General features: G+C 38.3%; 4 protein-coding genes across 7 annotated transcripts; 1 reads left to right on the forward strand and 3 right to left on the reverse strand.

Moving 5' to 3' along the window:
• Positions 1-24: 24 nt before the first annotated feature.
• LOC141814790 (serine/threonine-protein kinase CTR1-like) lies at positions 25-12,852 on the reverse strand. Of its 2 annotated transcripts, none has more exons than XM_074702742.1 (15): positions 12,206-12,852; positions 10,872-11,170; positions 10,656-10,800; positions 10,020-10,123; positions 7,249-7,457; positions 6,356-6,721; positions 6,180-6,220; positions 5,100-5,168; positions 3,184-3,284; positions 2,976-3,060; positions 2,728-2,826; positions 1,285-1,353; positions 1,060-1,191; positions 432-526; positions 25-326 (listed from the first exon to the last, which is right to left on the reverse strand). In XM_074702742.1, the coding sequence occupies exons 1-15, from the start codon at positions 12,704-12,706 to the stop codon at positions 194-196; spliced, it is 2,448 nt and encodes an 815-aa protein (XP_074558843.1). In that variant the 5' UTR covers positions 12,707-12,852; the 3' UTR covers positions 25-193. The 2 variants fall into 2 exon arrangements, with proteins under 2 accessions (XP_074558843.1, XP_074558842.1); XM_074702741.1 differs by having other exon boundaries at positions 6,356-6,736.
• Positions 12,853-17,210: 4,358 nt separating this feature from the next.
• Positions 17,211-18,746, forward strand: LOC141815696 (growth-regulating factor 3-like). Its single transcript, XM_074703645.1, has 4 exons — positions 17,211-17,411; positions 17,516-17,695; positions 17,769-18,015; positions 18,225-18,746. The coding sequence occupies exons 1-4, from the start codon at positions 17,240-17,242 to the stop codon at positions 18,649-18,651; spliced, it is 1,026 nt and encodes a 341-aa protein (XP_074559746.1). The 5' UTR covers positions 17,211-17,239; the 3' UTR covers positions 18,652-18,746.
• Positions 18,747-19,066: 320 nt separating this feature from the next.
• On the reverse strand, positions 19,067-20,413 carry LOC141815472 (putative glycosyltransferase 2). The gene has a single exon (XM_074703415.1). The coding sequence runs from the start codon at positions 20,411-20,413 to the stop codon at positions 19,067-19,069; it is 1,347 nt and encodes a 448-aa protein (XP_074559516.1).
• A 1,211-nt stretch (positions 20,414-21,624) lies between these two features.
• Positions 21,625-26,668, reverse strand: LOC141814705 (histidine-containing phosphotransfer protein 1-like). Of its 3 annotated transcripts, XM_074702647.1 has the most exons (7): positions 26,433-26,667; positions 26,268-26,345; positions 25,712-25,842; positions 25,555-25,626; positions 22,392-22,463; positions 22,145-22,217; positions 21,625-21,809 (listed from the first exon to the last, which is right to left on the reverse strand). In XM_074702647.1, exons 2-7 carry the CDS (start codon positions 26,316-26,318, stop codon positions 21,765-21,767), a joined length of 444 nt encoding a protein of 147 aa, XP_074558748.1. In that variant the 5' UTR covers positions 26,319-26,345; positions 26,433-26,667; the 3' UTR covers positions 21,625-21,764. The 3 variants fall into 3 exon arrangements, with proteins under 3 accessions (XP_074558748.1, XP_074558749.1, XP_074558747.1); XM_074702648.1 differs by having other exon boundaries at positions 25,555-25,623; positions 26,268-26,668; XM_074702646.1 differs by having other exon boundaries at positions 26,268-26,665.
• Positions 26,669-27,281: the final 613 nt, after the last annotated feature.

The raw sequence follows: 27,281 nt of genomic DNA on the forward strand, positions 1-27,281 counted from the left end.
CAACAAACCAAAACCAATACAATATGATAAACAAAATGCAGACTTTTCGGTAAAAGAAAGAGAAATTTATTGAAGAGCAAGATATGGAGGTCGTGACAAGAACATTACTGCAAGAATCAAAAATACCTGATCCTCAATAGGCAAAAAGTTGAAGTAGGCTCCTTTCTACAAGTAGAATAACTACAATACACCTTTAGGAATAAGCACGCATCTGGCTATTGGGGACACTAGACATATCAGCATGTAATGGCTGAGCTGACAGAGGATTGATTAGAGGCTTCAAGGATTCCATGATAGTAGAAAAAGAAGGCCTTTTCCATGGTTCGCTGAAGCTCAAACATATGATTTAAGTTAGTGAGGGTGGGCGAAAGAATGGAGAAGTGCATCAAGAAACATGTCTGCCAGAGGCAATAGATTGAATGTATGTATACCTGGCCCAACAGGACTCGATTATAGCAGCCACATGTTTATTTACCCTACTCGGAATCTCGAGCCTTCTTCCTTTGAAGCCAACTGCAGCAACCACCTGTAAGGGAACAGCTTGTAATTTTTATACTGGTAAAGAAATGGTACCAAGCAATGGGAAGCATCTGTGCCAAAAGACAGATTATACATTTGAATATCCTTTTTCTAACTGGAAGTAAAATTTGTTTGTAACTAATGTAATCAAGATGTGTTTTGCAACAAATTTAACCAAATGTAATGTGTTGATAGTATATAGGAATTAAAAAGATTGGAAAATGAGCAGGGAAAGCTTAGCCTACTGACAATCCATGTTTGATGGGTGTCATCCTAGCAGAATTGTCACATCAGGAAGTTAACAACCCACTAACAGAGGGTTAACAAATTGACGAATAAAACACAAAAAGCAGCATGTATATGCTAGAAACCAACTAAAGATCTACAATAGACCTCTCAAACTTGAATTTGTTTAGATGTCGTTCATAATCATACCTATATACTAATCCTTAAATAAAATTGAAGGGTGACTGACAAACATTGAACAAGGATGATATGATTTCAGTTATGGACCAAGTATTACACAAAGTAACATTCTACCTGAGCAGGAGTTAAGTTGCTCCATGGCTGTTGCAACGTCATAAGCTCCCATAAAATCACGCCAAAGCTGTAAATATCTGATTTCTCATTTGATGGTTCATCCCGAAGTACTTCAGGTGCCATCCACTCAGGCTAATGTGAAAATAATAAAACCAAGAGCCGTCAATAATATGTGATTGAGGAAACAGATTCAGTGAAGCTAGTTGAAATATGCAAGCAACTTACTGTTCCTGCAACAGATTTGGATGAGAGAAATGTGTTTGCCTTGAGTCTTGAAAGACCAAAATCACAGATCTGGATTTCAAAAGAACAATTTACTGAGGTTATAGTTGATATTAATCACAATCTTTTGACAAGCAAACTTAGTAAGTAACAAAAATCATTGACAACTTTGCATTGAAGTAGGATACAAAAAAAGAACAGATGGTCGTTGAGCCGACCGTGTGGGGTCGCTGGGGTGGCGGATTCCACCTTTTTGCAGAGGATACAAAAAAAGAATCAAAATTTAACAAGATGAATGTATGGCTGTAATAAATACAAATTGAAGTTACAAATATAAGTACTTCACAAGGATCAAAGCACATGGTTAAGAGCATTGTATTTGGTAAACTTATATTTGCCTGATATCTTTTTGAAAATAATACACTATCAGGTTATACTTATTCAAGTATTTCATCAACCATGAATACAACATTAAACATTATGCATCCATCCGTGCAGAAAGATAACCTTTTTATTAATGCCAAAAAAAGAACATTGGTAGACGGTTGGAGTATGCCAGCAAGTATTAATCTTATAAAAATTTCTATTGAAATAAATATTCCTTTGCATGTTCAGTTTCGTTCTCTGCCAGTTGTTCAAGAAAAAGATCATTTGCTTGATTCATTGATATTTTGACAGCAGATTAACTTCATCAAAGTGAATCAAACAGCAATGCTTTTTGTAGCTCCATGGAAGGGAAGGTCTGCCTGTTCCAGTAATTAATGGGGCATTGATACACTTATTCTTCAAGAGAAAAATTTGCGAATTATTATAATCTTTTTCCTTAGCAGGAGTAGATTGCCATGTATTGCAATAGCATATGACCTGGCCAAAAACTAATGCTTCAGCTAAGGCACAATTTTCCTCAAATTACCATTCAGCAAAACTGATACCAAATTGTCCAAACGATTTGCACATAAGTAAACACAAGAATTGCAAACTTTTCTTCTGCATTTGTCTCCAATTTTATCCTAAAATTTAAGCTACAAGAACTTGATTAATTACCAAAGATACCATACCATGTCGATGAGTTTGTTTTATTAACATAAATTATCTAGCATATAAAGGACAATGCGGTGCACGAAGCTTCCGCCAACGTGGATTCCCCAAGAAGGCTATATTGTATGTAATCTTATCTTGCTTTACAAGAGGTTGTTTTCGTGACTCGAACCCGTGACCTCTAGCTCACACGACAACAACTTTACTATTGCGTCAAAGCTCCCCTTCATAAATTGTCTAGCATATGTTGCATAAAATAACATTGATGTTGAAATTGACATTCCAGAGATCCTCATTTAGCAAAAAATATGAAGCAAGACATGCAAAGTGAAACTTTGACTTGATGGTGATAAGAAAACATTGTGCAGACAGTACAAGGTACATGAGGCATATTACTAGGAAACTTACTTTGACAGTATATTTCTCATCGACGAGAAGATTTGGAGACTTCAAATCTCGATGCACAATTGGAGGATTACGTTTGTGAAGATAGTTCATTCCCTCTGCCTGCAGAAGAAATTAGCTTTAAGTATAACCATGCAGCCTTAAAGAATTGTGAAAAGTCACTATGTAAGTTACTGAAGTAGTTGTGATCTTGGTCTCAGTAAGTTTTTATTAATAGAATCATGTGGAGTAATAAAACATTAAATACGTACCACATCAAATGCCATGCTTAATCTGCGTCTCTCATCTAAAGTTTCCTTTGCATCATTTTTATGTAAAAGTATATACAAACTTCCTCTGCAATAACACAAAATCTTCCATATATCAACCATATTGAGTATGGACTACATTGGGTAATGCTTTTATTATAGACATGTACAAAGAAAGGGAAATAGACATGTACAAAAACAAACTGCATACCTTGACAAATACTCAGTGACGATGGACAGATTAGGTGGTTCAGTAACAGCACCCATAAACAGAACAATATTAGGATGTCGTAGGCTTTTCATTATAGCAACCTAATGACAAAGGCAACAAAATGGCAGAGCTTTCATGGCAGTGCTTGTGCACACCAGAAGAGAGGAAATTATCTTCCTCGCAAACAGCAGCATCTTTCAGAAAATACAGATATTCACTGGATGCAGTCAATTTACTCGTTTTCACGATTTTTTATTTCAAAAATTGGCAAGCTGTCTAATATCACAATCTAAGGTTTTTAGTGTGCATTGAATATTTTGAAAAATGAATTGGTTTGGCCAATTTGACTGGAAATTATTCCCTATTTGATCCACACTAAGCTATACACTTTAATAAGTCCAGATCATTCAAATACAATGTAGAAGGATGCTTTGTTTAATTTTTAGTGTTTGTGCTCTTTAAAGCTCATGTAGTTGTTGCAGACCCATAGGACCATCTAGAAGTTGTCTTCCTCCATCTCCTTGGTTGTATGACAACTTTGCCTAAAATTGTAAAATGAAGGTAAACAACTCAATAGGTTCCAAAGAGAACAGCATAGAGTTCGTTTATGGAGTTAAGAAGCTTGGGTCTATGTATTTGTTTTACCAAAAAAGCTATATCTACCAAGTTGCCCCAAATTTACAAAAAAAAAAAAAATGAAAGCATAGCATGATTGGTAAAATCAAGAAAAATGTAAAAAATAAGAAGTTTGTTCCTTTTGCAACTGTAAAGTTGATTACATCACCATATATCCTTATAAAAAATCTTCATCTTGGTTCATAAGTAAAGCACACGAATTGTGTATATAATGCTACCAAAGAGGCTGCTGATAAGTACAAAAAACAATATTTTTCAGTTAGACATGGAACTAGAGTAGTGCAATTTGAATTTACGAGGCAGTGAAAGGTCATAAAATTGCAACACATGCACAAAATACTTTGAGATTTACAGCTATCTTTAACCCCAACCAAGGTTTTAATATCTCGTTCTGAGTTGGAGTTTCAATCCCCAGCCAGATCTGGGAACGAGATGTTTTACGTGTCATGCGGATAGTGCCGACACACAATGCCAAAAGACACAAGCACACAAAGGGAACGAATTGTAGAGGAGTAGAAATACAAGAAAGAAGATTGGAGAAGAAAAAGAAAAGAGAAAACCTTAACAGCATAACCTCATCACGTGGTCACTTTGCAGAAGCTCACAGAGTCAAACAGCTCACAGAAGGCTTGAGCGAGCAGCTTTGTTGTCTCGGACAGTTTTGTGGAAGCTTTGTTGTCATCTTAGACAGCTCGTAGAAGCTTGTCATTGTCTCGGAGGTTAGAAAAGCTTCGTCATAGTCTCATACAAATCGCAGAAGCTTTATCATCATCTCAAAGGTCACGAAAGCTTTGTCGTCATCTCAGAAAGTTAACAGAAGCTTCATCGTCATCTCAGACAGGTTAGGGAAAGTTATTGTCATCTCAGACATGGTTTTTCTGATTGCGGAAGTCTTCGAAGAGTTTCACCGTCTCGGATAAATTTTGTGTGCTGGGGTTAGCCGGCAGAATAAGATTTTGTCCATGCCAACCAGCACAGACCATTTTAATCCTGATCCCAACACTAACTATAGAATCAAGAGAGCACATGTGAAAACTCATTTCCATACGAAGTATGTTGTCACAGAAAGAATCATCACCTGATGACTTCTTCCAAGTAAATTATGTTTTAGTTGAATGCACATGTCAATACAATGAACCATACCTATTCAAAATGACGTAAGTACTGCTGGATTTGGTTAGTAATGGCACCCGTTGCCTACTTTTTAGCAATCAAAAGATACTAAGAAAAGGAATAACGTTATCCAACATAACTAGTGCCAATTTATTCACTTAAAATACCTCTCTTAGGAACTCCCTTAAGCATTCAGGATGAAAATCTTGTTCCATGAGAATCTTCACAGCAACATCCTGCAGTTAAAACGATCTGTTTTAAGAAAACATGTGATTAAAGCTCCTAGAAGATTAATGCATATGCAATTAGTAAAAGGACTTGGGAATTTAAATATACCATGGTCGATACAAATTAATTTCAAGAAAAATGCAAGTGGATAACTATACTAACAAGATAAGGTTCTAGATCCACAATAGTTTATTTGTCCCAAGACAGAGATTAAGAGTTTGATATATTTAATAATGAGTTCCACACTGTTGGATTGCACCAACACGCTCCAACTTATACAGCGCCAAAGCCTATCAATAAATAATAGTGAAAATAACAAGAGACCAAGCTCAGTATTTCTAGCACTCCCCTCGAGCGTAAGTATAACTATCTATGGTGTCTTGAACTCAATCCCAAAAATATAAGAGTTGCACTACATGGTATAATAAAGATACTGGCAATCTATTCTTAAAAAAATTATATTGCATGTTGATCATCCTTAGACAAAACTGCAACATCAATAAAGTAATAGTCAAGTTCAATGTGTTTAGCATTCTCATTAATACTAGATTCTTGCAGTATAAATGATTGCTTTATCATTAATATTCCAGTGCATATCATTAATTGAACCTCAACAGGTAGCATTGATTGCTTTTCTTTCTATAGAATGATTGTTTTATCATTCATATTTCAGTATATAAGAGTTTCAGCATTTCTAGGGCTTAAGCGAGGGTGAAGGCATTGGTTGAACCTCAACAGGTAGGAAAGCCGTATGTGAAATACGAAAAGGCTTTGCAGCAAAGACAAGGGTCAACCTTGTTAGGAAGGTCACTAGAGTAGGATAGGCTATAATACCAAGTTAAAATAAAATTTGATGCATTGATATCTAATAGGATTGTGATTCCTATGTTTATAGAGTTCGAAATAATTTTAAAAATCTACGAATTAGGAAACTAGACTAAGTAAATATAAAAGTAGGTTATTTGTACCTAATATATTTAATGGTCACAAAAGTAAGAGAGATGAGAAAGGGAACATACTGAACCATCCCATTCTGCACGATGGACTGTTCCAAATGAACCTGAAAAAATAAGACATTAAGTAATTTATAAAATCCTTATGGTTTAATGAAGTGTCTCGAATGCCTTAAATAACTACTATCTGATTATGAAATACATAATCTCATAGTATAACTAACTATAAATACATGGTTTACCTGCTCCAATTCTCTCCTTCAGGACCAGTTCACTCCATGGAATCTTTAAATCATCTACAGCAAGGCTTATATCATTGCTATGTCTATTTCCAATTTGTTTAGAATCCTCCATAAATTTAACATCCTTCTTATCTGCCTTTGGCTCATATGGAGCAGCATCTTGGAGTTCATTGCCCCACCCAGTTGCAAGCTTCAGTTGGACCAATTCTTGTTCTAATGGGTTTATTGCATTCCTTGGAGGATTGATTATTTTCTTTGCATTCACAATGTTACCATCTGGCCAAGTAACCTTTTGAATATAAGGCTGAATTGACTCAGTTCCACCATCAGATGGCCTAGAGGAGGATGGATCGATAACATCTCTTTCTGCAACAACAGCACCTTCAATAATTTGACATGCATAATTAGTTGGAATTGATTGTGATATTGAATAAGAAGAATTAAGTGTTACAAAAATAGTGCCTCAGCGAGGATTATCAGAAAAGTGATTATGTTAATCAGCAATGGACATTAAGCATTAGGGATGGACATGAGTAGGGTCAAGTCAGGTTTTTAGAAAAATGCCAGTTTGATTCGTGTTATAAAAATATCCTCACACCAAGAGCCATACCCAAAAAAAATGAAGAGAAATTAAGAAACTTCATGCGAAGAAATAAAGATAATTTTGGAGAAGGTTAATACTATACTGGAAAATCCCAAGCCTTTTAACAATCTCAAATTCTTGAGTTGGAGAATTTCCAAGAGATGCAGTATCAAAATTTGATTCCAGTACTATTCACAAGACTTGAGTGATAACCATGCATTTGGATACCGGACAGGAAATCAGTAACCAAAATACAAACAGAAGGAACCAATATCAGAAGTAATAAATGGGCATTATTTGTAAGAGTTACCTGCTGAAGTATCTTTGAAGATAAGATTCAGTGATTGACAGTCCTGAAGATATTGTTTGGCCAAGGTTCGGAAATTCACATTTATCTCAGTTGATTTGCCTTTTGGAGAGCGCAAAGGTGAAGCAATTGAAACAGAATAGGGTCCGTTCAGCATGGAATCAGGTTCACACAAATTTCCCGGGTTCTTAATCAGATCAACTAAGTATTCCCTGATAAAATAATGTATTATTCAATTAAGCTAATGATAATAGCAATGATCCTGAGCATCACAAATTTAAGCATTAAAGAACAATACAGATGTCCCCAAAATTGTGCAGCATGAATGCAGTGAGTTATCTCATGTATAAGTATTTCAAATAATTATTCCACCATAAAGAAGATTATGTGGAAAGTAGGATACAACTACCTAACAGAGAAGTATAAACATCAGGACATGATTACATAAACATGATGGAGATACAGAGAGATCAGTAAATACCAGTCAGAACAAGATGACCTAGTCCATTTAGCTACATACAGCCACATGGCTCCTCTTATTTTCAACAATACAAATTGATTATTTTCAACAATACAAATTGATTAAAATTAGTTTACTGCTTCTATGCTAATTTCAAATTGTTAGGGACCTTCTCCAGTTGAAGCCCAAGTAGATAATGAGCAGCCCCAGCACTGCCAACCTATATTACCATTTACCAGTCGGTTTCTCATTCTTGGCATCTTCTGCAATCTCTATCAACTGACCCATGAGGACTTGTTTGAGCACCCACCATCTGCCAAGGACCATTCATGAAGCTTGTGCCTTGACGGGTGATTGTTGTAGCAGCTATAGTAACCAGCAAAGTCATCTTTGTTTTCCCTAAAAAATGTGAAATTCATCAACTACCTCCTCAATACCTTCTAAAACTAGTATTTTGAGCCTTTTGGATCCATGATGACGTTGTATAGAAAGAATTATCTCTTGTGGGTGTAGCAGTTCGAGTCTGCTTCATAGGTCAAGGTTAATTGGAACACCTCGTCACCCAAACTGCTGAGATTGATGGAAACCGATTGATGTTCGATTGTTGCTCTCTAGGGCAGTCGACTGATCCCAGATTTATGACATAATTATAATCTTGTTGCTTCTCTTGTTATGAGACTTGAACACAAGCTTATTGGGTACAAGAGCTCAAGTAAGTTCATAGGCTAAGGTTAGTTAGAACACCTCACCACTTGGGCAATATCACTAGTAATTTTCAAATTAATTAAATTATTTTCTACTACATTTGACTAATGCTTTCTTTAGGCTCTCTTTACCCCTAACACTTTCAACTCTAATAGATTCAACTATCTAACTAGCGAATCTACAGGTCAATCTTTAAACATGTTGATATCAACTCAACATAATTTATCTCCTTTATCATCTATTGAAATTATAACTAATTGCTCTTATGAGTTTTTTTTTTATTTTATCCTTTCTAGTAACTTCACAGCATTTCATGTCTGATATATTAACTTTCTCTTTTATACATGCAATTTCCTAAAGCATCAACATACTACTAATCCATAAAGTATAGTGGGTCATATTCAAAAATTTTCTTAAGACTGAGGGGATTATGAATGGTCACATAAGGTTCACAAGCTCATCACCATTTCGACCACTAATTTTTTGTCCCATTAAATATGCCTTTATTATTATCTCCTTGCTGAATAACATATCTAAGAGACCTAAAACTCACTTGCCAGATTTCATGACCATCCATCTTAAATATCAACCAATTCTTTTCTTATTACTGAAACAACATTTCATATATTTATTTCTTTTACCTATCTTAAAACCTTCAATTTCTAAGGTGTTTTTTTGTAACACAATTCAAATTTTGAATTTAATCTAATTACACCTTCATCAGTCGACACCACACGGTGTACAAAGAATGTACCCCAAGAAGCTTTATCATAAATATTTGATTAGTTCATCTAGTACTAATGCATAAAGATAGCGAGTTAGGTGTGTGTCCCTTGATATAAAGCTACAGCAGTAGAAAAATCATTTATCACAATCCTAGTAGCTTTAATATTAACAACAAAATTATCATTCTTTTATGACACATAATTACTAGATATTCCTTTCTTCTTTAAAACCCACCACAACAGTTGCTCAATTAACTTCAAATGTTCTGATAAATTATATGAACTCGATTAGAACAATAATATCAAACTTTGATTCAAAATATATTGATTAGATTTTGACAGATGTGTGACCTTCTAATTAAATCTAGAGAGTAAAGTTCAGGTAGAATATACAAGATACAATGAAACATGGTATTTTTAACCTTTATTTATCCCTTGTTCACGAAACAATAGTAGAAAAGCTACAAGAATTATTCAGCATTAGAATTAATACGACTGAACTTCAATCATTCAAAACTCAATGTTGTAACAGATGCATCATTTTGAGTTCTCAAACTCAAGTAGTTGGAGACAAGTGGGTCTTACTAATCCTTTCCTAGTATCAAAAATACTGCCCAATATTACAATTTTATTTTAGTTGTTCCATGCAGTATCCATGTACTGCCTGGTAAACTATTACCACACAAGTTCAAGCCCATAGCAAGAAATCTTAAAACAAAATACTTGCTTTGCTTTTTCCCACAATATCAGCCATATTAATCATTGTTGACTCTTCAGTATTCAGAAGTTCATTAGAGAATCATAGTTCTCTAACCCATATCCATGCAAGGCACTCTAAAGCATTAGTGCATGATTAGCATTCAAATTTGGATTACAAGCTTCACCTTTCAAGACCAAAGCGCACCAAACAAGAAGATGCATCATCTGTTTTGCAATATTTGCAGCCCTTGGCAACCCGACATGGCAAATTAATTGTGTCTGCCAACATCTGTGGAAACAGTAACAAAATCTAAATTACATTATCGTGACTCCTAAGAGTCCTGTAGCACCAGGAACAATGTCACAAATTGAAGAAATTTCACACATAGAAAAGGGAAATTTTATTAAACCATAGAATATCCTTACACGAGGGATCGAGAATGGTTTTTATAAAAATGAAATATGAGGAATAATTCACCTATGACTGGACTGAATTTTATCTCAGTAAAAAACGCAATGACATTTTGACAACTTTTAAAACTTAAAACCTCGGAATAATTAAAACCATAAATTATGTACTGCACTAAAGAGCTTAGGATCAAGAGCATGAAGGAAATCTCATACAACTACTTAATCGATACTGATGCAGAGCATGGAACAAACTAAAGCATGAGAAAGCTAATAAAATAAATAGCGCTCATTAATATAACAAACTTCTAAACTTGCATGGAAAATTTAGCTTACATTAGCAACAAGTATTAGAATCTTCAGTTGAAATGGTTCATCAAGCAATATTAGAACAAACTTGCACACTAAAATACCTTAAAAAGCAATGCTCGATGCCTGCAAAGACCAAACGATAGCTTTCCTATCGGAAGCACAACAGTGCATGAACTAGCCTTGATTGCCTCACTGCAGTCCTTCCAGAAACGCTGAAGAGCATCTTCTCCATTAAAAGCTATACCCCTTGTGATGCAAATTGATATTAGTACTGAAGAAATAAAACCACGGCCTGAACCATATAGATTTAGTCTTACCCCATTTGTGTGCAGACAAGCTTTGCTAGCTGATCCACCATATCTTTAGCTGTAGCACGGCTACATGAAAGGCCATTTACAATTGTTTCCAAATGCCTTAGGTCTGGATCACGCTGCCTATCTATAAGAATTACTTCAACAGATGACTCACTCGGATGAATAGTCCTCAATGACTCAATTGATGGAATTCGGTTCTCTTCTTCTACGCCAGTACATAGGGTCCACACAAATGGATCCATTCCCTGAATTAGGTAAAACCCATCCGGAATCTTATCATGGTAAGATAAACATCCATTTACCTGTTGGAGCAAAGGAGTATTGTTTATTTTTTAACCAAATATCAGCATACAATGAATTAATGTTGGCCAACCAAACATAATGCCAAAGTATAATAAATAAGAGGAAGAAAGGTTGAAAGATTAAAAAATGTGAGAACATACCTTTACAAAAGGAATAAAAGCAAATCTGAAATACATTAGCAGGTGGACAACCAAGATCTTAGATTAATTAGAGTGACAACTTTCATAAATGATATATTTCTTAGAGTGACAACCTCCACATATGATATATTTCTTACTAAGATTTTATGTGAAAAAACAAAGATTTAATTAGCATGAACTAAAAATTTGATGCTTGTAAAATGCAATGGTTAATCTTCTCACTAAAAGTCCAAGGGCAAGAGAAAAGACAATGCCAAAAGAGGGTGCAACTTTCACCAATCTATGACATCTCAAGGACTATTTTAAACCAAAATAACTTGGCTACTAAAGCTGAAAAAAAAAGCAATTGGCTTTGGAAGGAGGAAAGAAAAACAAGTTCAATGGGACCCATTTGTTCTAGAAACTAATAGGATTGATGATTTAGTAACTAATTCAAACTCATCCTCCTGAACATCCTCAAATGAGAAGCAATGGCTTCTCTAATAATGGAGAATTCCTGCTTCATTATAGCAGTTACTCTTATGACTTGAACTATTCAATCTTTCACTTTTATGTCACGCATTCACTTCTAGTAGTCCTTCAGTTCCCCCTTGGATTATAAGTTCATGTGCGTAACCATATGACAGGTTTATGAGAATTTGAATTTAATATTTTTCTTGTTCACGTAAAGATAAGATGATGGTTCTTTTACCTCTATTCCTGTGAAAATAATAATAATAATTTTAGCGTAGATTTATGCCTACAACTTTCTTTTGCTTTGCAACAACTTGTCTTAGAATAGAAAAGATGTTGTAGCCTCGAGCAGACCATAATTTGACATTAGCAAAATAAAACTAATAGCAGCAAAAATTAAAAATTAAACAGATAGCAGAGAGGATGAAAGTATCTCCGAACCCAGAACCGATGGGACAAGGACGCAGGGGCAGCACGTTCCGGCAGCACCATCTGATCCGCGGCGTCCAAGAAATTAGGGTCCTCCGCGGACGCCGCCTCGGAGCAGAGCCGGAGCGCCAGAGCTAGCTGGAGCTGGTACGTCTCCTCCGCCTGCTGCGCCCAACTCTTGGCCAACGACGAGGACAGACCAGCGGCAGCGCCGTCCTGCGCCTGCCCCCGCCCCTCTCCGCCCGCCAACCGACTGAAGCCTTCGGCGTCGACGTTCGACGAAGAGATCGCAGCGGGGAGATAGTAGTCCCCCGGGAGGGAGCTCTCCCCGTAGCTGCTCCCGCTGGACTGCCGCTGCAGCGGTGGCGGCGCCGTCACGGCCGACGAATTGCTCGGCCAGTCAAAGCGGGGGCGGGCCTGTTCGGAGGGAGGAGTATCGAACACGGGCGGCGGAGGGTCGTCAGGGTTCTGGCTGAGGAGGGAGTAGCTGGATCGCCTCCCAGCCATTTCCATTGCCGAAAGAAGTAAAATAAACGTAGAACAAATTAGGGATCGGCGAAATCGAGACCAAATTGAAGAAGGAGATGAAGCATCGAATGAATTAGGTTGGTCGCCGGCGTCGAGGGAATCGATCTGAGAGAGGCGATCGAAGCCTAGTCTCAGCAAATATCATTACTGATATGGGAGGACAGTGAAAGGTCATCGTGGTCAGAGAGCTGCGGAGGTGGAAGTCAAAATCAAGATTAACATATTAAGACACCTGAACAAAAGTCACAAATGAATCTGAGATCATCCCAAATAAACAAATTAAAGGCGGGCTCGACTTAGACTCGGCGCCTCGACGTTCTCTCGACTCCGTAATCTCTGCCATGCGGCGACGGACTCACGCCTCTGATGGATCATCCGACGGTTATTATTGATAACTTTAATTATCTATTTAAGATAATTTTCTTTGATTCATATTATAATATTCTAAAATATTATAATATTAATAAATTATAATTCAAGAATGTATGTGATTATCTTAACAGTATTTTTATAATTTTAAAAATTAATAAAATTTTTTCATAATTATCTTTCAATTTTAAAACTGCATTAATTGAAGTATATATTAAAATATAATTGAAATCCAATTAATTATTTTAATAAATTTTAATTTAAATACTTATAAATTTAAAAGAGATAATTTATTTTAAATTTTATTAAAATAAAATTAATAAATTATATTTATTGATTTAATAAATTATTTTATTAAACTAAGTGTTTTAATGAATGATTTTATTAATATTTATTTATTTATTTTAAATTTGAAAAATAAAATTAATGAATTATATTTATTAATTTACTAAATTATTTTATTAAACTAAAATTAATAAATTATATTTATTAATTCAATGAATTATTTTATTAAAATATATATAAATTTATTTTAAATTTTAAATATAAAAATAATAAATTATATTTATTAATTTAATAGATTATTTTATTAAAATAATTAATTTAATAAATTATTTTATTAAAACTATATAAATTTATTTTAAATTTTTAAAAAATTATATTTGAGATTGGTGTGGTAGTGCAATAATAACTCTCTAGTGGAATGAGTTATTATTGATAGACTTAAGCTGTGTGTTCGGTGAAGAGCATGGGAAGCTTAAATCTATCAGGAGACCAAAACCAATTCCTCCTCTAGGTCCCTGTTGTAGCCTCTAGAAATCCTCAAGTCTACCTTGGAAGAATTCGTGAAGAAACCAGGCATTCGAACCCATACAAGGCTGTGTAATCGATCAGCTGATCGATTACACACCTTGGTAATCGATCAGCTGATCGATTATCAGGCCTCGTATGAGATTGACTGGTAATCGATCAGTTGATCGATTACCAGTGTTAATGAGAAAAAGTTACGGAGTTTAATCGATTGTTTGATCGATTAAAGGCCGCGGGTTCGATTTGGTAACTTTCGAAATCATTCCAAAATTCTCCGATTTGATTGATTCAAATCATACCATGTTTACGAATCAATCATACCATATTTATGGGTCAAATTATACCATATTTGGGAGATGGCTAGACTATAATTATTTTTATATATTAAAAATTTATTATCATCATTAATTTATTTTAAAAATAAATTAAATTAGGAGTAATATAATAAATATTAAATTAATTATATTTTATTCCCTCTAAATAAATAAGTTAAATCAAATAACATTAGGTTATATTTTATACTTTATAATTTTGATTATGTGATTACTTAATAATCATATAACTAAAACTATATATGATAATTTGAATCAAATACATCCTAAAATCTATATCATCCAACATCCAACTCCTGACTCCTCGAGATCTCTATCACTCGCCGTCCAACTCTTAACTCTGGGATCTTTATCATGCAGCACCTAACTCTCAATTCTGTGTTTGACTCCAAGATCTTAGATCAAATATGCTCGAATACAACAAAAAAAAAAAGAGAATATGAGAGGGTGTGATCAACAAAATGCTAAGAACGTTAACGTAGGACAATGTGGTGCTCCTCTAGTCAAACGTGACATCCGCTCAATTAGAACATGATGAACGTGATTATCATTTCTCTCGTAAAATAAAAATAGTATAAAAGAAAATTGACTACCACAGACATATATATGCTCATTTTTTTCATCTTTATTCTCTATCACTGTGAGTTTAATTTGAATGTCAGTGTAATCGTGTCAAAATCTATCTTTAATTCTATTCGTCTAATTTGAATGTTAGTATAACCGTGTCAAAATCCATCTAAATTCTATTCTAATCTTTGATTAAGTGTTCCGTAGGTTTGAGAAGTTACTTGCAAGCTCCTGGGGCATAGTTGAGTTGGTTATGACCAAGTAGATTTACAGAAGAGAGCAAGGGATCGAATCTCAATGAAACTGAGCAATATCCTTCTCCGTCGTGACTAACTATAGCTTCTCGATTAGTCTCCTCACAGATGATCGTGAAATCGACAGTGTGACAAATTTTTTTTATAAAAACAAACTTAATGAAAATCAAAAAGTTGGGGAGCAGTGGCCCCTACTTGCCTCCCTCTGGCTCCGTCCCTGAGTGTGGAATCGCTGGATGGTAGATTTCAACTTTTACAGAAGTAAAGTTACTTGCAATATAATATACTCCGTTGTATTTTAAAAAATTAATATTAAAATAAACTTTAAAAATATCAAAATTCAATAGGCAAATTGCTGTGTCGTCCAGAAGGGTCCCACTCCTTGAAGCAAGCTGGTGCCAGTTCCCTCCCACGGGACCCTGCCCCTCCACAAAGCAGCAGCAGCAGAAGTAGAGTGCAAGCCAGTAAAAGAGAACAGTAGAGGTGATAAGGAGAAGGGAAGCGGGCAAGTGAAGTGTCAAAATCAGTGATCAGCTGTGAACAGACAACACAACGGCTAAAGAGAGGTCTCCTCCCGCACGACAGGATCCACGAGAGAGCTCCTCTCCTATTGACGCGTCGGCCGAGGAAGGAGCGTGCTAGGGTCCCATCCCTGCTCCAAAGGTCTTTGTTGTGTGATACAATCGATAATTACATTAATTGATTTAAAAAATATTAAACATTTTTAATAAAAATTTAATTGATTTAATAAAAATGAGTGCCTGTGAGCCGACAGCGTCAACTGTTGGATATGAACAATCTTGCCTGACCGGTCACGTGTTCCTCAGCCCGCCCTCGTCCGTCTCTCTCTAATAATTGCAGGCAGAATTAATAGTTCTCCCCGTTCAAATACTCATATTCTTGCCTGCTAATTTATTATTATTTTGAAGCTACGGTGGAAGTTACTGAGCACTGATCATCACACATGATATTTCGTTGACAAAACGGTAGCAGTTTCAGAGATTGAATTGCTAGAGCAGAAATGATTGATGCTCATTCTTACTTGCTTTTGACTGTTACTTGTTCGATGATTTGCATAGCAAGCTCACGTTTTCGTTAATGTTTGTTTGCCATGATCTTGTGGCAGGACTTAGTTTGAACTTTGAAGACATGCATGGATAAATAGACTGCCATGCGCATGCACATTTCCCTCATCATGCAGCAGAGCAACTGTTTGGCTAAATTCCTCACCTGAGCTGGTAAAAGGTGAAAGCAGAGTGGGAAGAACGCCAACAGTGGAAAAAAGTCGAAAGGCGGAATTGGACTTGTGAGCTGTGCGGCCAGATTAATAATTAATAGCAGTTCCGTTGATGCTTTCGAGAGAAGCCGGCCGTTTTCGGCTAAGTTCTCGGTCTCCGTCGCCGGCTCTGCCGCTGTCTCCAACCCCGAGATTCCATCCTCGAAGAACGCAGGCACATGTTTATACCAAGGAATAAAGAATAGCGGGCACTGTTCTCCGTGTACATTTAAGAAAAAGAAGAAAATCCTTAGATTTTTTTTCTGAGATTTGGCGGCCTTGGATTCATTATGGAACATTTATAGTCTGTTCTAAGTTCTAAGATTTGTTTAAAGCCAGGTTCTGCTAATGGTTGCAGGCAGCTGCTGCACCTCGCGGCCTGCACCAGTGCTCCTCGCTCTTGTGAAGCTTCTGCGACTCCCTAGGCGCTTGCCTTTGTAATAAAGGTTGGCATCTATCTTCTTTGTCCTTTGTTACCCTCTCCTCTCCTCTCGTTATCATAATTATCAGTTATCACTCCCCACCAAAGCAGCTACGAGTGTCAGGTAGAAGTATCTACCTTCACATCCTTCTATCCTTTCCATCTTCCCCATCTCATTCCATGTATATCTGTCTGCCTGCTCCTCCCCATCTTAACTCCATGTGAGACGGTTCTTTGCAGACCCAGGTATTGAAGAAGTTTGCTTTCCGAGAAAGAGGAAGCAGATCTATCACAGACCTCTTCTGAAGGAGACAGATCGACCTCTTCTTCATGCTTCCAGCGAACAAGCTCAAGGAAAAACCTTCCTAAACCCACTTCTTTCATCATAGCATCCCAGAAAGGAGGAGCCATATAAAAGGCCAACCTTCAAAGAATATAGAGGGAAAGCAGCGGAGCCATTTGCTTCCTCCTCACTCTTTGTGCGTCTCCATGGATGCCCATCTATGGGGAAACCGGCAGCAGTCAGAGCATCAGCCTTCTGCAGGGCACACGAAGCTCCAGCAGTTGGATCAGCAGCAGTCACATGCCGCTGCTCTCGCTCTGCTTGCGTCTGAGCCCAACAGCAGCCTCAGTAAGGGTACTCCCCTCTTCCCGCTCCAAAGTAAATGCTCCTCTCCTCTTATCTCTGTTCGAATACTTGGCAGCTGGTTCATCTGACTCCAACTGCTCTTTTGCGTTTGTTTTCTGTGGTTTGTGAGAATGCAGACGTAGGTTATTTCACTCTGGCGCAGTGGCAGGAGCTCGAGTTGCAAGCTTTGATCTACAAGTACATGTTAGCTGGGGCTTCTGTTCCTATGGAGCTTATTCTGCCCATCAAAAGGAGCCTTCTCGGTGCATCTCCCTACTTTCACTACCCTGAGTTCTATCACCATCTCCAGCCATCCTGTAACTGCTCTGTCTTTCTCGTATTCTACTTCTGCACTTTCTTGGCGGCTTAACCTTGACATATCAGTTTCAGTGTTGCAAACGGGCTTCTGGGGGAAATGCGCCATGGATCCTGAGCCAGGAAGATGCAGGCGGACAGATGGGAAGAAGTGGAGATGCTCGAGAGAAGTTGTCGCAGGCCAAAAGTATTGCGAGCGTCATGTTCACCGTGGCCGAAACCGTTCAAGAAAGCATGTGGAAGCCCCCACACCATCTTCCAAGAGTAGCTCGAAAAGTGGCCTTTGCTCGCCTTCGCTAAATACTCAATCTCTGGATCAGAGGTAACATTCGAAACTTCAGCTAGAAATTCGCAGTGCGTAACATTCCACTTCTTTAGTTTCATCTAGTAGATTGAAAGGACTTCCAAGACACTAATGGATTTTGAGTCTTTCGCCATTGATATCTAGTTACTCGTATACTTGCTCGACACATCTCATTTGCAATATCAGGACACGACGACGCTAATACTTTTCTGCGACATTTCTTGCAGACAATCAAACATGAAAACTGTCGAAAAGAATCTTCAAAGCGATTGCCTGAACTTCTACCTCAAGGATCTTCGAGACGACAAAGCTGAAGGCTATGTGCTCCAGAGTTTCTTGGACGAGTGGCCAAAATCCCAACGAGAGAACACCGACAGCATCAACTACACCCACCTCTCTATTTCAGCTCCTGGGAATCAATCATCAGATTTCTCTCTGAAACTTTCCACTGGAAATCCTGAGAAGCCAGGAGGACAAGATGACAAGAATGGCCAACCTAGAAACAAGGGGTCCGGATGGGTCAGCTACGGACAGGCATCGATGGGCGGTCCCCTAGCGGAGGCACTCCGTTCGTCAGCCTCGACTCACTCGCCGACCAGTGTTCTGCACAATTCGAACGGATCTATATCGGAAATCAGCAGCATTAGCCCTTGAGAAGTGTCCCTCAGTCGCATTAGTTTGCTAGATCTTTGGCTATCTGTTTCATGATTTCGTAACTTGCCCTGTTTCCATTCGATGTTACATATGTCGACCTCCCTTGTGTTTTCTGGTTTGCATGCATCTTTAGACTTGCTTGTCTGAAATTTCTGAAGTGTTTTTGTTTCTGTCTGAATTAATTTTTGTTTTTTAATCACAGTTTGTTTTGAGACGGTAGATTTTGGGTTATTGTTCGTCATTGAACTCCGCCATTTGAGAATCAATCGGAAAAATACAATGCGAGATTAATCATGGTAAAGGTTACAACTCTATAAAGCACAAACTTGCACTAGAACAGTTTAAACACGATCGAATGGAAAGGGACAAAAAGAGCAGCACACCTGGTTTTCTGCCACAGCAATCCGCCGCTCCCTCAGCCTCTGCTTCCTGTTTTGGCTTCGAGATTAAGCTGCTCCAGAAATTCCAATGGCGTCGAGGTTTGCTCCTCCGTCCTCCTAATCATGGCGCTGGTCAGGTTCTCGTGCGAAAACCCATACATCCGCAGCACCTGGTTATCTGCAAAATTGAAAGCTTTCTCCATGCTGCTGAAGCACCTCTCCCCCGGGGAGTCTCCCTGGCTTCCGCAAGGCTTGCAGCCCACAAAGTGCGTCACGAACGGCCATCTTCCATCCCCCAAGCCGGCCATCGTCTCTTCGTGCCTGTCCGCCAGACCGACCCAGTGCCCATGCAAATGATAGGAGTTCTCGATGTACACCTTGTCGCCCCATCTTTCCTGTTGCCGTAGCAACAGGTATATGAGCGCCGACTGGTCGTCGGCCTCGAACGCTGGCCGGTCCTTCAGAATCGCCGTCAGCATCTTGCCGGCCTCGTCGCGAATGCGGCCTTTTGGCCCCATGGGCGCCCACGCATCCAGCAGTTCCAGACTCCACTGGCAATTGCGCAGCAAGAAGCTGCCGGTGCTTAGGCCGATCCAGGAATGCTTCTCGAAAATTAGGTGGGGCTGGCCGGGGACGACGAGATTATGGGCGGCGTAGCGGCGGAGAGGGATTTCGAGGGACATGTCGGTGAAGAGGGCGTCGCTGTCCATCCACCAGAACCACTCCACCTCCGGGTGGGACAGCATCAACCGCCGAATCAATGGGAGCTTTGCCCAATCCCCGGCGAGCTCGTGGTCGAAGTGCGCCGTGTTGTAGACGATCTCGATCCCGTGGAGGCGGCAATAGTCGATCTTGTTCTTGGTCCCTTTCAGAAGGTAGTGGTCGCCCATGGGGTTTTCGCATGGATTGGGCGTCGATCCAGTGACGAGGAGGATCCGCGGCTTTCCGTCAGGGAGCCAGCTCGGGAACCCCGGGTTCTGGTCCAGCCACCTCCGCCGCTGGCCGTCCCAGCCCGAGATCTTGGGTCCTAGAGTGAACTTGGACGCGAAGGCGGAGAAGGCCGCCACGGCATCGGCGGCGGAGGTGTAGTTGAGGGGGGCGAAGGAGGAGTCAACTCCGACATTGGAGTCGTCCTCATCTTCGGGTTCGTGGTTGGAGCGTATCTCACGGAGGACTCGATCAATGTCCTCGACGACCTTATGCTCCTCATCGACGTCTCCACCGGCGCGAGAGACACCTCCGCCGATGGCGACCAGACTGCCAAAGTCGACAGTGCCGCCGAGGACGAGGACGGTGATCACTCCGCATAAGACGGTGACCTTGAGGTTGTTCAAGGTCTTGCGGATATGACGACGGCGCGGGAGGCGGGAGCGGTCCCTCATCGCCGACGGCGGCCCACTCTCGCCGGAAGGACGCGTCGCGGAATGCTTCGACAAAGACCTATTTCCCATGTTCCATCCAGGACACCAAACAGGAAACTCTCGCGCAAACGACTATTATCGTCCCCACTGTTATCGTCCGGAAGCCCCAGTGGGTTCATTTCTTATACGCTGCTGCGATTTACCGAACAGCTAATCTTGCTATTTTTAAATAATGAACTCTCGATGGTGTCAAGTAGTGCTTGGCATCAAATAGAGAACTACTCCAATAAGACGTGGAGAGGAAGCCGTTTGTCGTTCAATTTTGATAGTTGATTTTTTTTATTAAAAAAATTCAACTATGCCGGTCTGAAATTTTGATTCTTTTTTTAATTTATATATATATATATATATATATATATATATATAGAAATTTGATATCCTGCGCGACTTATCCTACGGATCTATGCGTGATACTTCCGATCCATCGCCACTGCCATTGCCCCATTTGGCCACCGCCGTCCGCCGCCTCAGATGCGATCGACACGTCGCTCGTCGACGTTCCGTCCGACGGCAGATTTTGACCATGATATGGTCGGAATCTGATGAATTTGATCGGAAACACGGCCGGCAGTGGCGATGCTGATCCTTCCTCGATCGATCTTCGACCGTGATTTGATCGAAATTCGATCACGATTTGACCAAAATTCGACGTTCGACACTACTGACCACGTTTCCGTCCAAATTCGTCGAATTCCGACCACTATCCGATCGAAATCTACCGTCGGACAGAACACCAACGAGCGACGCATCGATCGTGCCCGAGACGACAACCGACGGTGGTCGGACGACGCGACAAGGACAGCGACAATGACGGTGAATCAAATGTGTCGCGCACGGATCATGCAGGATAAATCGCACAAAATACAATTATATATATAAATTCAATTTGGATCTTAAGTTATGCAAATTAAAATTCAAAATATTTAAATTTAAATTATTCAAACTTTAATTTAAATATATTTAAATTAAAAGCATATAAAAATAAATAAAATTCAACTTATGAATAATCAAATAAAATATTATAAATTAGAGTTTGATTTAAAAAGTTATCAAACATATTTAAATCCAACTCAAATTTGAAAATTTCAAATGCAAATCAATATTTTACGAATCAACTCAAAAGGCTTTTGGCTCAATTCTTTTGCACCCCTGGGCGGAACCATGCACAACCAAAACCAAAATTATGTTTCAAATTCACTCGAATACATGTTCAAACACAATGTATGAAGATCAGAAGTAGAGTTAAAACAGATAAACAATAAGTTGATTATGGAAGCTAAACTAGAGTGATAGAACATATTCCCTTCATCCTCTAATTATGTTTGCTGCTCTCGTAGGCTTGGATTCTCTGCTCGAGCTGCACGGAAATAGGCAAATTAGTTCTATCTTAATGACGGTATGAATCGGCGGTTAGTAACGCGATGTTAACTGCAAAACCTTACAAATACCATCAACAATATCAAGTTAAGGATGCACAACTACTGCTGAACTAACAAATCTACTCAGTTTTAGCTTTAAGTAGGAACAAGTAATAAGGAATTCTTTGAAAATAATGATCTTTTGTGTCGTATTCGGCATGATATGTTGTTCGACAGTAGCTATGTGGTTGTCCAATCATGTAAATCTAGATATAAATGTGAAGCATAAGTATAAACCCTTATGTTGTCCACAGTTGCAACAAGAAAAAGATACCTGCAACATGGTCCCAAGTTTGTCCTTCAAACGAAAATACTCACGCTCCATCGCGTTCAAGGAACTGAAACACCTGGTACAAAGAAATTTAGTCACGATACATGTAGTCAAGTAAAGGATATTGAAATGCTAATCCTGTTGAAGCAGAGTAACCACCAATTTTATTAAAAGAGCTCCAGTTAGCCGAAGATAACTTGTAAATTGTTATACATTTACACAATTTGATATGCTAAGCAACAATACAAACCCTTCTTTATTATTCTCCTCGTAGAACTGACGGAAGTGGATGCAGGCCAATTTTACATTATTTGCACCGACGCTGCGAAAGAAATACAATAACCAAGGGGAAAAGTTAGAGTCTAAAAATGCATGTAGGGAATCGAATAGATGTCAGTAGTTTTTTCTACGTGTTAACAATGATTAGAACTAAAAAAGAATGAGCTACTAGATCAAGGATTAAATATCTTTAGTAATTCCTAACAGGTAATTAGGAAGGCAGAGATGGTTAAACCATCAACTCGAATCTGTCACAATTATTTGAGTTGGCTAGGATCTTACCCTTCCTTTATGCGATGTTATCTATGAAAGAAGAACATGCATACACAAGAGAACAAAAGAGAGGCACATATGCATACACCTATCCATATGGTTTGAACAAAGAAGATTTGGTAACTGCAATTGAGACAGTTCATCCTTATCATAGATGTAATGTATGAGAAAAATTACCAATTTACTGAAACTTAGCAATGAGAATGGAGTAGTATACATTAGTATCAACGTTATACATAACATAATTGCAATATTGAGATTTTTCACAATAATGTGGAATGACACATCAAGAAAAAAAAATATTTTTGAGACAATCATCTTGAAGAAGAAACTATCTTAAACTTTTTCCAAAAATTGAAATTTAAAATCATGTTCTTGAATTTGAACTTTTAGGTTACAAATATAGACATTTTATTTTGAATGATCAAATCCTTTGAATGGCCACAGCATCGCAAGTCAGACTAGGTTTATTTTATTTTGCCATATTTGGATGCTAACATTGAATTCAATCCTTTCATTATTTCCCAACTTCCAAGAATTCCAAATTCAACCATTGAAGTCCACATTTATGACAACAAAAGGACTGCTAAAATTTACTGATGAGACTATGTAATACAGTGACTAGCCGACTAAAAATCTCTATAACTCCTAAAATGTCAAAGTTCATTCCTCCCATTCTACATCAATCACATGCTGAATAGTTGTATTAGATAAAAAGTTAAAAACTACAAAATGTGTTAGTGTTAGTGGACTTTACCACAATCAGTGAAAAAAAAAACCTAGCACTAGACTCCACTCCACTTTATCTTGTAAGATATTTACCAGAAAACCTTTTGGTATTTCTTTTTGTGGGGTAAATACAAAACAAGCTCGTAAAAAGGAAATTGTTTACCGATACAACAGGCAAACATGAAATGATTCATGAAGCAAGTTAAGCTTAATGCAAATAGTCGCTTAGTGGACAAGCTCCTGCCAAAATGAGCTGCATATTTCAATGTTATTCGTATCACTCAATTTTGGCATTTTGTTGGTTTTTTACTGCTAATTCATTTTTGTCATTTCATCAATGAGAAGGACAAAAAGTGTGGATTTATCACTAAACAAAACAGGATTGTGAGAGGTAGTTACACAATGTCCCACTAAGATGAGTATACATACCAACTCACCAAAAAAAGGGTATCACCTACGACTTCTGTCGGATTTAGTTCGTGAAATTAATTCAAACATACAAATTATTACATTACAGCCACATGTCTACTAAAGCATGATATGGGTCAACATTGTGCCAGCATGTCATTAATAAACAGGTTGACGAATCACTGATTGCCACTTGTGAAAACCATAACAAAAAATTATTCAGTGATGGTTATTAGGCCCAGTTAATTGTAATTAGTGACACATTGCCACTTGGAAAACATGAGAAAATTTTGCATGCTTACACATGTCAAGGAAGAGCATATCGGCTGCTCTCATCCACTTAAACCAACATGCATATATACTAGCCGGTGAACTGCATAGATGGCGCAGGCAAGCAGGGCATGGGACTTGGTGCAACATTGGATGCCAACATAGACACATTCATTACCTCTCAGAGGAAAGACAGACTCTGTGCAGGCACCAGACAGAGTACATGGGAAAGAGAAGTGATTTATATACTAGTTGGTGACCTGTGCCAATTATGCAGGCCGGCAAGGCACAAGACTTAGGGTGACAGTGGGCATAGACACAGATGTTGCTTCTCTCAGAGGAGAGGCACCATCCAGACGGAGAATGTGAGAGAGAAGTGGTCATGGTGCCAGCGTTGCTATTCAAGAACTTCGAGCAAAGCACCATTATTTCATTGTCAAAGGAGAGGGAGCCAAAGAGGGTTGTAGCTTCAAATGGGCCGAACTCTTCTCCAACCCTCTCCACCCTCCCCATTTACAGCCTAAAAGGGCAATGGAGAAAGATTAGAATTTGAAAGAATACACACACTAATTATGAATTAATAGTCTGCTGTTTAAAAAGGAAACCCTTCTGTTACTGCCTCACCCTATAAGTTTTGGCTTTGCCTAATCTAAAAACTATTGAGTTCCTTACATTTACATGAAAACTAAATACACAAAAATCTTACCTGATAAAAGAACAATTAAAGATCATGTAGCATGCTTGTGTTGTATCATGTGGGTAGCATCGATTTAATATTAATGTTACTAACTATGACTTTGGTGTTTAGAGATTAGACAGTTATAGATGCATCAGTGGTTTATAAAGTGGGAAATATACATTAATTCGAGCGCCATCTACGTAAAATGTGGAATATTTTGTGCCCATTTCCATGGTGTTAGATTAAATTGTTAGGAAATTAATTTTTCAAGTTGGTACCTCTGAGTTAATAGCATGTCGTTTAAATACAGAAAAAATTAAAGAACAAGTGGCGTGACTACTTGAGGCTTCAAGAAAATCATACACTTTAAGTAATGAATACCACCACATCTTATGTTAAATTAATCCTTTTCTCCACTACTTATGTCGGGTATTTTCCCCGCATTTTCCTTTCTAAGTTCATATCCTTGCTTGGATTTTCTATCTTAGATGCTGACAATTCCTTCCTATTCACAAAGAAGAATCAAACTGCTTCCCTCATCACTAGGTGAAATATGATCATCTCTAACGTTGTACATTGTGGTTACTAGTGGAGGAAATAAAAGTAAATTGAAATAGAAGTGAAAACAAAAGAAAAGAAAAGAATTGTATTATCTTATTAATTCTTAGTTTACATAGAAGGAACTGAACAAGAAAGATCTCACTTATTTTAACAAGCAAGTGCAAGAACCAGAATAGGAAATAAAATAAGCAGAGAAGGAAATAAAAAGAAAAACCTCGAGCTACTTCCTTTAAGTTGGTGAACATAAGCATCCACCTTTTGAAAGTCAACAACAGGTTGATCCCTGCTGAATAAAGTTCACAGACAAACATGTGAACATAAAGGCATACTAAACACAACCTTGAGAGCACATCTCAGTGGTTACAACATACAGTAATTTTGTCAACTCAGCCAAGATAATCTCTGAATCTTTGCAGAACAAGGTGATCACCTCCGAAACGAAATCAGGATTACTGGCATCCTGAAGCATCTGGAGTTGTTGAAATTGCTGGTCCAACAAACCCTGCAAGAAAATGATTCCACCAAATTAGATGGTCCTCCTTATCATTCCATCGCAAATTTTAAGTCTTTATGTTCAAAATCTAGAGTCCAAAAGAAAAAGGAACGATGCGATTAAAAAGAGAAGTCAACAACTCCAAGTCAGTTCAGAGATCCAAAAATGACGGCGACTGAAATATTGGTCGAGAATAACATCACATCAAGAAATATCTAGGAGCAGTGTTCCCAGCTCAAAGGACAGAGCAGACCGCTCCATAAAACTGAGCCCTTCTACTCCATCCAACTCAGAAGGGAAAAAAAAATTACAGGAAACAGCAAGTTAAAACTACGCTTGGAGTGGCACGTAAAGGAGAAATTTTTATTTTTCTATTTTCACATTTGAACCTCGGAAAGTAACAACCGGAAGAAACTAGGAGAGACTCAACTTACCTCCGAGAACATCCAATTCATCAAACTATTGAGTTCCTCCGTCGGCGTCATCTCAACGACAAGAGCGGGAACAGAAACCTGGAAGTTAAATCGGTCTCCGCGACTCGGCCTCAAAACCTTTCCCAAAAAAGGACTAAGATAGGGCGAGGTTTAGCTATAGCCTACCCGATCAACGTTGTGGGGAGCGCGACGAAGAAAGTTGAGAGAGGGAGAGATTCTGACTCCAGCGCCCTTCTTTTAGGCTATTCTGCTTCGATGGGGAGACAGAAGCCCAAAAGGCTGTCTTTCCGGTCGGATGGTGGAGGCGAAGATGCTTGCTTATCTCTTCGCCATTGGAGGAGGGACGGGAAGGAGGCGTGTTGGCATCAGGCTGCAAGGAAGTCTAAGCTTGCGGCGAGCATCTCGGTGCAGATTGCTTTTTTGATTCCGATTGGGGCAGTGCGATCACACGAGGTTCACGGTGGTGGGCGGGGGCTCCCCGGACTGGGGCTTCTATAGACGAACACATGGCAGCTCTTTTTTTCTCTCTCTCTCTCTCTCTTTCCTTCCCTTTTTTATATTAAAAGATAATTAATAAATAAATTTTGATAATTTTAAAATATATATATATATGTATAATTAAATCATTACAATACGTACCCGTCAACAGGGCTGAGCATTCGGTTAAAACCGAACCGAATCGAACCGAATAAATCGAAAATCGAATAAATTGATTTTTTTCAAACCAACCGAACCGACCGAATTTTCCAATAAAAACCGAATAAACCGAACCGATATTTTATCGGTTAATTCGGTTTTTAACCGAATTAACCGAATTAACCAAATTTTTTAAATATTATAAAAATTTTATTAATTAATTAGGGATTTATAAATTTAGTTATTTAAAATTTATAAATTATTTTTTAAAATTTGAATAATTCGGTTTATTCGGTTTAACCGAATAAGAAATTTTAAAACCGAAACCGAACCGAATTAACCGATTTTTTAGAAAAAATAACCGAATTTCCGAAATAA

This window comes from Curcuma longa, chromosome 21, assembly GCF_044706935.1.
Source record: "Curcuma longa cultivar G26 ecotype Majalengka, Jawa Barat chromosome 21, ITB_CL_G26_1.1, whole genome shotgun sequence".
Classification (NCBI taxonomy): domain Eukaryota; kingdom Viridiplantae; phylum Streptophyta; class Magnoliopsida; order Zingiberales; family Zingiberaceae; genus Curcuma; species Curcuma longa.